The 14,125-nt window shown below is 41.5% G+C and overlaps 1 protein-coding gene across 2 annotated transcripts in view; it reads right to left on the bottom strand.

Annotated features, from left to right (window-relative positions):
- Nucleotides 1-14,125, bottom strand: part of HOMER2 (homer scaffold protein 2) — a 377,961-nt gene that overhangs the window by 248,131 nt on the left and 115,705 nt on the right. For both annotated transcript variants that reach the window (XM_073568523.1, XM_073568522.1), the window contains exon 2: nucleotides 2,633-2,789. In XM_073568523.1, the coding sequence (XP_073424624.1) occupies nucleotides 2,633-2,789 (157 nt within the window). The remainder of the gene's footprint in view (nucleotides 1-2,632; nucleotides 2,790-14,125) is intronic.

The following is a 14,125-nucleotide window of genomic DNA, read 5'->3' on the forward strand; positions in this document are numbered from 1 at the left end:
AACACAAAACGCATTTAATAAAATTCTAAAGAAAAGGTCGTACTCCAATTACAAGTGAAAGTAAACACTTCTTCCCTAGCATTTCTATTTTACATAGATATAAAAATAACTAACATAGATCAATAAACTGTATGAATTGCTATCACCTGCACTTGGAGGGCTGTCTTTTTATATATATATATATATATATATATATATATATATATATATATATATATATATCACAAGTTATGACTAGTATACGGTAAATAATACAGCATATTGTATCCCTGTCACTTATACTGTGTAGACTTAGGTTAAAACAGTATAAATTATTATTCAAGGGCAAACCTACTGTTATGTTTTATAGTTCTGTGATATGAGAGACTTACTATGGCGTCTCTCCTCTATATCAGAAGCAATTGGAGGTTTCAGACCCCTGAGAAACCCACTCGCAATACATAGATAAAAGGACAGTGGTGGATAGTGCCATTTCCCCGATTGCTAGAATCCTATGATATGGACATCAATCAGCTGGGCTGCATACTAAGAGGCGAGAAGACTTGGAAAGCTTTGATGACCATGGGCAAACAGTCACTGACTCATTAGACAACTTTACAGAAAACTAAGCGTCTTCCACCCAGTCGTTACGGCAGGACAGAGACAGGAAAGCCATTACTTTCTGTGCCATCCAAAATAAGGGGATTAGTCAGGAAACCAACAAAGCCAAACAGATTTACTGAATGATTCCAAATATACCCTTATATTACAAAATCAATTATCCTCCATTGTGAGCGCACGTTAACTACGGTCGCAAAATGCTCAAGAAGTTGTCTGACCGTTTAAGAAATTGAGCTAGCTGCAGAGATTATTAGGAAAGAAAGTAAAATATATTTATGTTTAAGGCCTGTTTCACACTTCCGTTTTTGACCATCAGTCAAAATCCGCCATTTTGCAAAAAAAAACGGATCCGCCATTTTTTCTGGTGGATCCGTTTTTTTCCCCATTGATTTGCATTACCGGCGGATGTTGACGGGTGGCCATCCGTTGGATCCGTTTTTTTGCGGATCCGTCAATTTTTTTTCGTCCGCCGACATGCCTGGACGGACCATGCAACGTTTTTTTTGCTGCAGGATCCGCATTTTATAGCGCGCATGCCCGGAGGAATGAAGTCAGACGGAAATTTAACCCTGAAATCATTTCTGGGGAACAGAAAAAACTCTCTCTCTCTCGGGCTGCGGTTCCTTTAAAATTCTTCATTCATCGGATCCGTCAAAAAAAACAAAACAAAAAAACGGTCCTTTGGCATCCGTTCACATCAGTTAGCAACGGATCCGCTTTCCACCATTTTGGCGGATTTTAGCTGACACAAAAAAACTGAAGTGTGAAACAGGCCTAACATGCTATTTCTCACATCAATCCAGTGTTGTTAATAATTTAGCTGTCCCCACTTGTTTTCCTAAAGCACTCACATGCTGTAACGACAGATGACCACTGCAGCCAACAATTGGCCTCAAAGGTGATGCTAGCATGTATAGCACCACTGAAGTAAGAAATTGGAAGCAGCGGTAGTCCTATGTTACTGCACCACGTTATAACTGTAGGTAAATGAACATCTTTGGGGAGAACTTGAGCAGAGGAGCCTCAGGAGATGTCATAAGTCACTGTTTGTTTCTGCGTTTTCCAAGAACATGGTGGATTATAAAAAAAATTTAAATAAAATATGCATATCTTTCAGACAAACGCCAAGTGCAGAGGAGCAGCACAGGTATAGTAGGTGTTTAGAGTTTGTTTTTTTTAATTAAACCACTCTGCGCCCATTTAGCAGAACTTGGAAATTATGAGCCAACCCCTTTAAGCCCTTAATGACTTCACTTGTGTTGAGCGACGCTGAGCACGTCTAGTAGTAATGTGGTTGGAAATATGCAAATCGTGTGTGGTCATATGACAGACCATGCTCGTAGGTAATGGGGTAGATTCCTGATGTTCATGCTGTAATGATTCAGAAGTCTGCAGTCACAGAGTGAATGTAGACTACCATCAGAAGACCAGAAACCACCGTTAACTTTTTTTTTTGTGTGTGTGGTATGACTATTTAGTTTATGGGAATAAACATTCAAAGTTTGAAAAATTTCAATTTTTAAAAAAATATCAAAATGTCAGATATATTCATAAATAAGAGCATAACATCCCTACCATAAATTACAATGTGTCATCAAAAATCACGCAGAATCAGTGACATACAGTACGTTGAAGCATTCCAGATTTAGTACCACAGAAAGTGAAAAGTAAGATTTGATTAAGTGGTTAAATTAAGTCAAATAATTTAAGTTCTGCTTAATGGGCCCAGAGTGACCCAAGAAAAACCCTCCAAAATCTATAACACATCTTCCAGACCTGTGCCGCTCTTCTGCACTCACTACTACATCCCTCGCTAGAAGCAATGAGATGGATGCTATCTGGCAAAGAACACAGTGCCGAGAGCAGAAAAATGGTGAAAGATGTTTATTTTTTTTATATTTTATTTCTGGAGCCAACCTGGGTCCAAGAACGATTTGATACATATAGAACATCACCTTTAAGTCAAATAATATATCAAGAAGCTGAACAATAAGGCAAACATTATTTCTAATCTGATTCAAAGATTACGCACCTTGGTCCCATCAACGCTGATGATTCGATAGCTGTTCCTTGTACTGTCATAAAAATAGGAGACAGTTACTGCCTGTTTGCTTGCTGGGACCCAGTTCTTCTTGGTGCTGGGATCTATTTGGAAGACATGTGCTCTTGTCGTGAAGATGGGTTGTTCTCTAGGGAAAAAAAAGGTATTTTTAATTGGTAATCAATTAATTATCCATCAGCTTAACTATAAAAACACAAGATATTTTGCAGTAATGTAGAAAAAACCAAACAGCTTAATGAAGACATTTCACCAGCTTGATGGGAGTACTTCTTTAACTCAACGTTTTCATTCCCTGAATATATTGCAATCATTATATTATATAGCACGTTGAACTTACAATTGCTCATTTTGCCCATCCACACAGTTAATTATTTTCTTTCCATTATGTCTACGACATCAAGTGATCAAAAACAGACTATTTGAGTCCTTCTAAGCTCTATGTAGTCCCACCTCATCTCCTGACCTAGAAGCTCCAATTCTTCCCCTCCAGGGAGTGATGTAGAATTGTAGATTTGATGATGACTCATTCAGGGAAAACAGACTTCCTGTTTCTACAAAGAGCTTAAAAGGAATAGAGTAGTCATAGACTTAATGGAAAAGTATAAAATGAAAAAAAAAAAATCTACACTCAAATAAAAACAAAAAAGTTTTAGTTACTTGTTTTGATTATTTGCAAAAATTTATTAGATAAATTCTTAATTAGAATATTTCATCAGTTTGAGAATGTTAAACTGGATGGATCATGGAATAGTGACTGCAGAGCTGAGTAAAATGTAGTTATTTCTTTATTCCTCCCATCTATGTGGTGATATTAGATTGTAAAGTTTAGGTTATAATTTAGGTGAAGCTCAACTGGGTATTACCAGAAATTTATGGTTGAGGGAGTGTACTTCTTCCCTTGCATTACGCTGATCAATCAAACAGGCAGAAACAAACAGAGGAGAAAAGGGCACACCCTTCTCTTTTCATTGGTCTCGGCAGCTAAGATGTAGAAATAAAACAGAGCTGAGTTACCGGTCATTACAAACCCTTCCAGATCTCATCCACGGCACTCAGTGTGGGGGTGCATTAGAGCTGACAACACTGAGATGAGATCTAGAAGGGTTTATAATGATACATAACTCTGCTCTGCTGTATTTCTGCACTTTAGCTGCAGAGATCAGCTTGTTCTTTTTTCTTCTGTGTGCTACTGCCTGTTTATTATAGATCAACGCCATGCAGGGGAAGAAGATGCCCTAAAGATGAATTTCTGACAACAACTAGTTGAACTTTACATCAATTATAACAATCTCTTCAAGCAAATATCGCTACAAAGGAGAGGAAAAATGAAAAAAAAAAAAATGTTAGTGTCCTGTCTCTTGGCAGAAATCTCAGCAGGCACTTTCATTGCTGAGGATTGGGCATGTACAGTATACCACAAATGCCATCATGGAGCTGAGAATAATCGATCTTTGCATGCACCACCCCAGGCAAATACCGATGCCTATGTGAAATTTTGGTCAGATGAGGTAGGTCACTGAAAAAGCAATGACCTGTCCATCATGAGAGGCAGGTGGTGGTGGATAATAACCAAACTGGCAGGAGTAGACCAAGTGAACTGTCGAACCCACGTCACTTGTGCTTCATTCGCATAAAACTTCCTAGGCCAATTACAAAACGGCAAAGCATATTTCTTTAAAATTGGTATCTTTTTACCATTACTGTCATGTCTTGAGGTAAGACCCAAAATCCTGTTGACATGCCCTTTAAAAAAAAAAAAAAATCCAGAGTCAGAAGATGTTGCAAATAACCAAACACCAAAAATACTTGAAATGTTTGCTCCTTTGGGTCATCTTCTTTTGTGTAAAGCTTCTTCCTACTGAAAAATGAGGCGTGTTCGCATACATATAGAAGAGGTCGTGTGCACATATCCTTAGGTACAATTTTTCATATTTATGCCAGAAAATGTTCCACATTTTGGGGCAAATCTGCATCTGCTCATAAGATGTTTAGATATCTGACATACAGTTGTGGCCAAAAATATTGACACCCCTGCAATTTTGTCAGATAATACTCAGTTTCTTCCTGAAATGATTGCAATCACAAATTATTTGGTATTATCTTCATTTAATTTGTCTTAAATGAAACAATACAAAAGAGAATGAAGCAAAAAGCAAAACATTGATCATTTCATACAAAACTCCAACAACGGTCCAGACAAAAGTATTGGCACCCTCAGCCTAATACTTGGTTGCACAACCTTTAGCCAAAATGACTGCGACCAACCGCTTCCGGTAACCATCAATGGGTTTCTTACAATGATCTGCTTGAATTTTAGACCATTCTTCTTTGGCAAACTGCTCCAGGTCCCTGATATTAGAAGGGTGCCTTCTCCAAACTGCCATTTTTAGATCTCTCCACAGGTGTTCTATGGGATTCAGGTCTGGACTCATTGCTGGTCACCTTAGAAGTCTCCAGTGCTTTCTCAAACCATTTTCTAGTGCTTTTTGAAGTGTGTTTTGGGTCACTGTCCTGCTGGAAGACCCATGACCTCTGAGGGAGACCCAACTTTCTCACACTGGGCCCTACATTATGCTGCAAAATTTGTTGGTAGTCTTCAGACTTCATAAAGTCATGCACACGGTCAAGCAGTCCAGTGCCAGAGGCAGCAAAGCAACCCCAAAACATCAGGGAACCTCCACCATGTTTGACTGTAGGGACCGTGTTTTTTTCTTTGAATGACTCTTTTTTTCTCCTGTAAACTCTATGTTGATGCCTTTGCCCAAAAAGCTCTACTTTTGTCTCATCTGACCAGAGAACATTCTTCCAAAATGTTTTAGGCTTTTTCAGGTAAGTTTTGGCAAACTCCAGCCTGGCTTTTTTATGTCTCGAGGTAACAAGTGGGGTCTTCCTGGGTCTCCTGTTGTGAGTTCATTTTCCCCTTCGTCACTGAGGTCTGGTGAACTCCCTATTCTGGTAAAGGAAGGTAATGAGCCTGATTATCAGGCACCTGAGCCTGATGATGATGACTGGCTGAGTGGAGTCACGGACTGGATATAAGGCTGCCGACGCCCTTCTGCCCTGCGGGTGATTTCTCTGTGGACTTCTAGGAGACCAGTCTGATTCCTGCTCCTCTAAAGCTAAGTTTTCTGCTTTGCCTGTTAGCATTTGTGTTTTCTTTTTGTTTGCCTTGCTTTTCTGGACTCTGCCATTCCCTGCTGGGGTGAGCTGAATCTCCTTTTGCCGGTTGCTCTGTCTTCAGAATATTCCTGAGTACTGACATATCTTTTTGAAGCCTAGCGTCTTCAGGGCCTTTTTCACTGTCAGTTTGTTGGCTCTTCTTTTCATAGGGTTTTTCACGGATTGCAGACAGCATCCTTCCTGTCCTTTCCTATCTAGTTAGCTTGGGCCCCGTCTTTGCTCAGTCTATCTTTCTGTCTGTGTTAGTGTTCTTTCTTCTTGCTTCACCGTCATTATATGTTGGGGGCTGCCTTTTGCTTTGGGGTCTGCTCTGGGGCAGTTTAGATTTCCCTTTCTGTCTTTAGGCAATATAGTCCTCCGGCTGTGATCGAGGGGTCTAGGGCATCGTAGGAACCCCCCACGGCTACTGCTAGTTGTGTTGATAGGTTCAGGGGTCTGCAATCCGATAGCTGCCAACTTCTCTGGTTTTCTGGACTTAGCTAGCATTTCTGTTTTTGCCTCCTACGGTGACTCATTCATAAGTCTCCTACCATACAGCCCCTTTTTATTCAGACTCCGACGGATAGTACGGGTTGACACTGTTGTACCCACGGACTGCAGGGCAGCTTGAACTTGTTTGGATGTTAGTCAAGGTTCTTAATCCAACATCCGCACAATCTTGCATTGAAATCTCGTCAATTTTTCTTTTCCGTCCACATCTAGGGAGGTTAGCCACAGTGCCATGGGCTTTAAACTTCTTGATGACACTGTGCACGGTAGACACAGGAACATTCAGGTCTTTGGAGATGGACTTGTAGCCTTGAGATTGCTCATGCTTCCTCACAATTTTGTTTCTCAAGTCCTCAGACAGTTCTTTGGTCATCTTTCTTTTCTACATGCTCAATGTGGTACACACAAGGACACAGGACAGAGGTTGAGTCAACTTTAATCCATGTTAACTGGCTGCAAGTGTGATTTAGTTATTGCCAACACCTGTTAGGTGCCACAGGTAAGTTACAGGTGCTGTTAATTACACAAATTAGAGAAGCATCACATGATTTTTCGAACAGTGCCAATACTTTTGTCCACCATCTTTTTTATGTTTGGTGTGGAAATATATCCAATTTGGCTTTAGGAAAATTGTTTTTGTGTTTAATTTAAGACAAATTAAATGAAGATAATAATAACAAAGAATTTGTGTTTGCAATAATTTTCAGGAAGAAACTGAGTATTATCTGTCAAAATTGAAGGGGTGTCGATACTTTTGGCCACAACTGTAGGACAGTCCAAAACTGCACCAAATTATTAAGGGGCATGTGTTGCTTAAGAAGTTTGGCGCAATTTGCTTAATTGATCTTTATTCTTTCAGACTCGCACTGGCACTTTAGAAAATGACAATTACTTATGTAAAAGTGCTTGGATGAGTCTGGAGTACAAAAGAAAAATGATAGCAATTACAAACATGCAACTCAAAAACTCTACCCATTGTGTACCAAAACAGGAGCACACATTACAATAATAAGACTAGACTACAATCGGCTTGCCAAGGAATTCAGAAAATTATAAAAAGTGACGTAGGAGAGGGAGAAACAAAGCAGTATCACAGACTAATCAGAACTCAGTCATCTTCAAATGAATGTAATACCGTATATACTCCTGTGTAAAACAAAATAGTAAAGGTATAAAACAGCATGCTGTGTACGACAATGCAACACACAGGTGCTGTTAATCCAGGACAATCAAGGATCAGTCGCTACAAATCATAAACCAGAGGTGTGGAAAACCACAAAAAAATACGACTAAAGATCCCATATTAGTACATATAAATATATTCTCTTTATTAGGGAAAGGATAGAAACTGAACAAATGGGGAACATGTGCAAATAACAGATAAAGTGCAGCAGTGCAAAAAGACGTGCAGGATTAACCACGGCCAAAAAAAAAAAAAAAACTTTGTCAAGATGTTCAAATGTATTTTGGACTTGGATTAAGGAGGCAAATAAAGTACCAAATATGCCCACAAAAAAGTCAGCAAATATAGCCCACATAAAGGCGAACAATAATGGGACACAAAAACCGCTCACAATGGCATATACAGGTAATAACAATACTCTCAGTAACAAATGTCTCTGTAGAACAATATCTAAATGTTTGCTCTAATAATTTATTGCGGCTATAATGCCAATAAGACCATTAAATGCTGTTGTCACTAGCACAAAAGTATTGCCGGTGAGCCCACATAATACCAGAGAGACCTCTTTTCCCTCCCACTAGGGGTCATAGCATATCCATCCAGATAGGGGTTAATAACCCAGTGATAACATTATTACCTCCAACAAAAGTTCGGATGGCCGGGCGGTCCGCACGTCGCCCCGACGCACGTTTTGGAGCTAGTGACAACAGCATTTAATGGTCTTATTGGCATTATAGCCGCAATAAATTATTAGAGCAAACATTTAGATATTGTTCTACAGAGACAGAGAATATATTTATATGTACTAATATGGGATCTCTCGTCGTATTTTTGTGTGGTTTTCCACACCTCTGGTTTATGATTTGTAGCGACTGATCCTTTATTGTCCTGGATTAACAGCACCTGTGTGTTGCATTGTCGTACACAGCATGCTGTTTTATACCTTTGCTATTGTGTTTTGTCATTATGGTTCTGTGTTTTGCACAGAGAGTTGCTCTGGTAATATGGACTACAGGGCCAAGGAAAAATCCTGGCTAGGGCAAGCTGATGAAGTCTTTGGACAGGACGTAACCAGTGGTACGCGGACTGATGATCACGGAAATGATGTTTTATTTAAGTCGATGAAGAAATTACTTATCAAGCGAACCAAAATTTGGTGGAATAGAATCTTTTTGGAAAAATACATTGCTAAGAATATGATACCGAGGGGCCTTCGGGTCCGGGTTCTACCCACCTTTCCCATTGATGATGCTGAATTTGTATCTAGCTGGGAGGATGCATGTGGGACATGTTCGGCTGTCTTCAAGAAATTGCTTGTGGGCCTTAACACGAAATCGATTAACAGCCTGGATAAGGATATTGACCAGGCTTTAACAGATCTACATGCCAATTGGCTCTGGTGAACAATTGAAGTCGTATGAGGATAATTTTTAAAAATTGATTGATACTGTGGTGAAGAAAATTAATGATACGCAGGCCTCTAAATTTAACAGAGACCTTAAGGACTACCAAATGAGGGTGGTTTACCAATGAAAAAGGTATGCTGGTAATCCGACATCCATGCAGCGTAGTGTTTCTAATACTTTGGCACCATCACTCAGTGCTCAGTCCGATGCCTCCACCTCTTCAATAGACACTCGGTCAAGGGTTAATTATGGGCGTATGAGAAATTACAACTTTCACCCGTATAAAAGGAAGAAAAATCGCTCACCTGAAGGCCCTAGTAGAAACAATAAGGTAATTAATCTCAGTAATTACACACTCACAAGAGCGGATTGTGCATTACTGCATAAAGGACTGTCTTTTTCACCAGTGGTGGGTTTTGATAGATTCACAGCCATTAAAGACCTGCATATTTTTGCTAGGTCATTGTTAAACGTTTTTTCTTTGATGACAATGAACAAATTGTTCCCTACAGAAAAAGAACAATCAGCTCTGAGTATTCTTGAACTGGCTGATAAACATCTTTCCACTTATGGAGGTAAGATTCCTCGGTCCTTGAGGGTGCGCTACAAAAAGTTCCCCCCTCTCTCGAACTGTAGTGTCATTGACCTTTTTGTTAAAGTGGTCAGTAATGAATACTTGAAGGTGCCACAGTGTATACAGAGGAATAATCTAACTGGGGAGGAGAGGAAGCGGTTGAGCTACCTGAAGGGTCTCCCTGATATTGTGATCAAACCGGGGGACAAGGGGGGCAACATCGTGTTATGGCCTAAACAACTTTATGAGAAGGAAGCCATGTGCCAGCTCTCTAATGCCACATGTTATAAGAAATTGACATACAACCCCTTGTCCGCCTTTTGTACAAAGTTAAAGGGGATCCTGACAAGAGCCAGGGAAGCTGACATCTCCAAGGAGCTCTTGACGGCATTAATAGTAGTTAAACCAACTATACCTACCTTCTATCTCCTCCCCAAGACCCACAAGAATATCCAAACGCCTCCAGGTAGACCTATTGTTTCGGGGCAGGGGGGCTATTTGGAATGTGTTAATAGAAGGCTGGATTCTTTACTCCAGCCACTTGTGGATGTTTTGTCTTCATACCTCAAGGACACGAATCAGTTGTTACGCAAGACAAATGGCCTCACCCTGGATAGTGACATGGTTCTAGTCACTATGGACGTAGAATCATTATAAACGAGCATTCGTCATAGTAACGGATTGCGAGCTACGGAATTTTTTTCTATCTACATCTGGTCTCTCTCCGGGTTTGAGGGCTCTCGCCTTGGAAGTTCTGGAATTTACTCTTACGCATAATTTTTTCACTTTCATGGGGTCTTTTTTCTTGCAGCTCCAGGGGACAGCCATGGGGGCGGCATTGGCGCCCTCCTATGCGAATCTGTCCCTGGGGCTGTGGGAGAGAGACCTCCTGATTTCTGATAGTCTTTCATCTATGGAGCGCGTCCTTTTTTGGACGCGCTACATAGATGACATTCTATTGATCTGGCAGGGGAACATGTCCTCATTAGAGAGCTTTATTTTGGAGCTAAATGATAATGGCCTGAACATTCATCTCACCGCCACTTTCGACAGGGATAGGGTGGAGTTTTTGGATGTCTCTCTGAGTAGGGGCGAAGAAGGGACCATCCAAACGATTTTCAGGAAGTCAACGGCCACAAACATGCTCCTACATGCATCCTCTTCACACCCGGCACATATGGTGCGTTCCGTACCTATAGGCCAGTTCTTATGTCTCCGACGTCTCTGTTCAACCGATGAAGAGTTTGAAATTCAGGCTAAGGATCTGAGGAGTCGGTTTTCCGAGAGGGGGTATAGTAATCGGTCAATTAAAAGAGCTTTTTTACGGGCCAAGCACAGCAATAGAAACTCCCTCCTCTATAAAGCTGGTGATGAACCAGGTAAACCTGATGTAGTGAGATTTGTCACGAATTTCAATGCTCGGTTGGAGCAGGTACGTGGCATTTTAAATAAATCTTGGAATATCTTGAAGACGGACCCAATTATAGCTAAGTTCATCCCTGAAAAAACTCAAATCACCTTTAGGAGGGCTAGGAATTTACGGGATCACCTGGTACGTAGTCATTACGTTGGGGATCCCTCTAATACCTTTCTGGACGGTTTTGCCCAGTATAGAAGGAGTGGCAGTGCGGCTTGCGGCCAGTGTGGGGCATGTGTTAATATTATCAAAGATGACACCTTTATGGATTCAATGGGACAGAAACAATATAAGATTGTTAAAACTATTAATTGTATGTCCCGCAATGTCATCTACTATGCCACATGTCCCTGTTCTCTGATCTATATAGGGCTCACTACCTGACAATTGAAGGTCAGGATCAGGGAGCATGTTTTAGGCATACAAGCCGCTGCCAATGAAGATGAGGTACATCTACTCAAAACATTACCCAGGCAATGTAAGATACATCATAACTGCAATAGCAGTGGCCTGAAGGTTAAGGGCATTGACATGATAGATACAGGGATCCAGGGTGGGAGAATATCCCAACATCTAGCCCAAAAAGAGACACGGTGGATATGGACCCTAAATATGGTGCATCCTAATGGGTTAAATGAGAGCTTGTCATACATTCCATTCCTGCGATCTTGCTTGTTCATTGGGACTGTGCTTTGGCACACAGTGTCGTGGTTTTATGGTATTTTATTTGTTTTTAACTTGATTTCTTTTTTCAGTTTATCACTATTGCCTATTGACTGGATTTTCCTCGGGACATCTTTATCCACTGTTTATGGTCTTTTCGGAAGAAGAATTCCATGCCATTATTCACTGCTTGGAAGAATTTGAGAAGAAAAACAACTAAATTGAATTATATATGTGTTGTGCCTGTAGTGATCTATATATGTGTATGTAGATGTATACTACTCTGTTCTGGTTATATGTTTGTATATTTACATGCATTAGTATTTTTTTTATATATATATCTGGCATGATCTATAACCTGTATTGCCACATTGTCAGATTTTATTATGAAAGGTGTCATTATATGCAGGTGATGGGTATGTTTTGATCCCCATACATTTTTTCGATGAATGTGGCATTGTGGGTATATTTTCTGTCAATGGAGGTATTTCTTTTGGAGGGACATATTGCCGTATAAGTATGGTGGTATTGTATGGATGCCTTCCCCGTTCTTTCCATTGCAGTGTTTGAATGACGTGGCGACGGTCCTGTACGCATGCGTGCTGTGCCTGGGCGCGCCTGATGGTCTAGGCGTCTGTATGCGGTGGGGAGTGCCTTTTGGCGCCTCCCATTGCTTGATGTGGCGGCCATCTGGCGTCCTCTGGTCACCATGGCGCTTCATGCGTCACTTCCGGTCCGCGTCACGGGCATTTCCGGTCTGGCGGTTTTTAAACTTCACGTTCCTGTCCTATTCCACGCCCCCTGACGAAGGAGTACAGCTCCGAAACACGCGTCGGGGAGACGTGCGGACCGCCTGGCCATCCGAATTTTTGTTGGAGGTAATAATGTTATCGCGGGGTTATTAACCCCTATCTGGATGGGCATGCTATGTCCCCTAGTGGGAGGGAAAAGAGGGGTCTCTGGTATTATTTGGGCTCACCGGCAATACTTTTGTGATAGTGACAACAGCATTTAATGGTCTTATTGGCATTATAGCCGCAATAAATTATTAGAGCAAACATTTAGATATTGTTCTACAGAGACATTTGTTACTGAGAGTATGGTTATTCCCTGTATATGTCGTTGTGAGCGGTTTTTGTGTCCCATTATTGTTCGCCTTTATGTGGGCTATATTTGCTGACTTTTTTGGGCACATTTGGTACTTTATTTGCCTCCTTAATCTAAGTCCAAAATATATTTGAACATCTTGACAAAGATTTTTTTGGCCGTGGTTAATCCTGCACGTGAGAAGAGAATAGATTTATATGTACTAATATGGGATCTTTGGTCGTATTTTTTTGTGGTTTTCCACACCTCTGGTTTATACTCCTGTGTAAGCAGAGTTTTTCTGTACTAAAAATGCCCCCTTCGGCTTATACACGAGTCAACTGACCCAGAGGGCCGGCGTGGGAGGGGGAGTGACGGAGCACTGGGTCACAGGAGACGACGGGGCTGTAACTGTACCCGCTGCCAAAGAGAAATCCAGACCCTTGTCACCAGACGTTAACAACTGGTTGTGGAGGTGATCCTGATGAGACGCAGATACTATAGGAGCAGTTAGACTATATTGTGGTGTTGCGGCAGGAAGAGAAGGAAGAGGACTCTCAGGGTGAGGAGCGTGAAAACAGAGGATGAGGAGGAGGTTGTAAATCCCACTAGGTGTGAACCCAGCGGTACGCAGCTGAGTAGCACAGGAGGGGAGGTGGAGGAGGAGGAAGACTGAGGTTATGTTGCGGCTTCCCACGCAGACACGAAGTGATGCAACTACGACAAGCACTGAATCCTCAGCCCCAACTCTGGCTGTGGCCAGCACCGGTCGCAAGGATGGAGTTCGCAGGGGCAGCAAGGGTTGCATAGTTTGGACCTTTGTTGAGACCGCAAAGGATGACAACTCACGTTATCTGCCAAATTTGCAAAAAAAAAAAAAAACACACAACATCTCAGTAGAGGCAAAAATTGCAACAATTTGACAACTACATGCATGGGCTGGCACATGCGTGGTCAACATGCCTTAGTGTGACAAACTCACTGCGCTATAATGCCTCGCCAACCACCAGCCATCCCATCAACCACATTTGCTGCTTATTCCTCATGCGTCACCGTGCCAAGTTTTCTCACTCAGGTCTCCGGTCACAGAAACTCCACTTGTTTACCTCTTACAGTTAGGATGAGTGAGAGCCCGTCAGCTGTTACAGAAGTGGACATAACTGCAGTTTTTGTGTCACCTAGCAAAACACATCTTTCTCAATCCACCATAACATCTCCACCTGCACCACACTCACAAGAGAGCAGTTTGTCCTTTTCTCTGTACGCCACCCTCTCTCAGCCTGCAGCCAGCCCTTGGTCCCACTTTTTTAAAGGAATGTTTTTTCTTACACATGCCAAAGTTAAGAGCTTGAACTCCACCATCTCCAATCTGTTGGCCACGGAAAAGCTGCCTTTCCGCCTGGGCAACGCAGTATGGACGTGGTGCACATCACCCTTGAGGAGTAGGCACAGATGAAGGACCTCG

The sequence above is a fragment of the Dendrobates tinctorius genome, unplaced genomic scaffold (assembly GCF_039654945.1).
Source record: "Dendrobates tinctorius isolate UK_male_01 unplaced genomic scaffold, ASM3965494v1 ptg000022l, whole genome shotgun sequence".
Classification (NCBI taxonomy): Eukaryota; Metazoa; Chordata; class Amphibia; order Anura; family Dendrobatidae; genus Dendrobates; species Dendrobates tinctorius.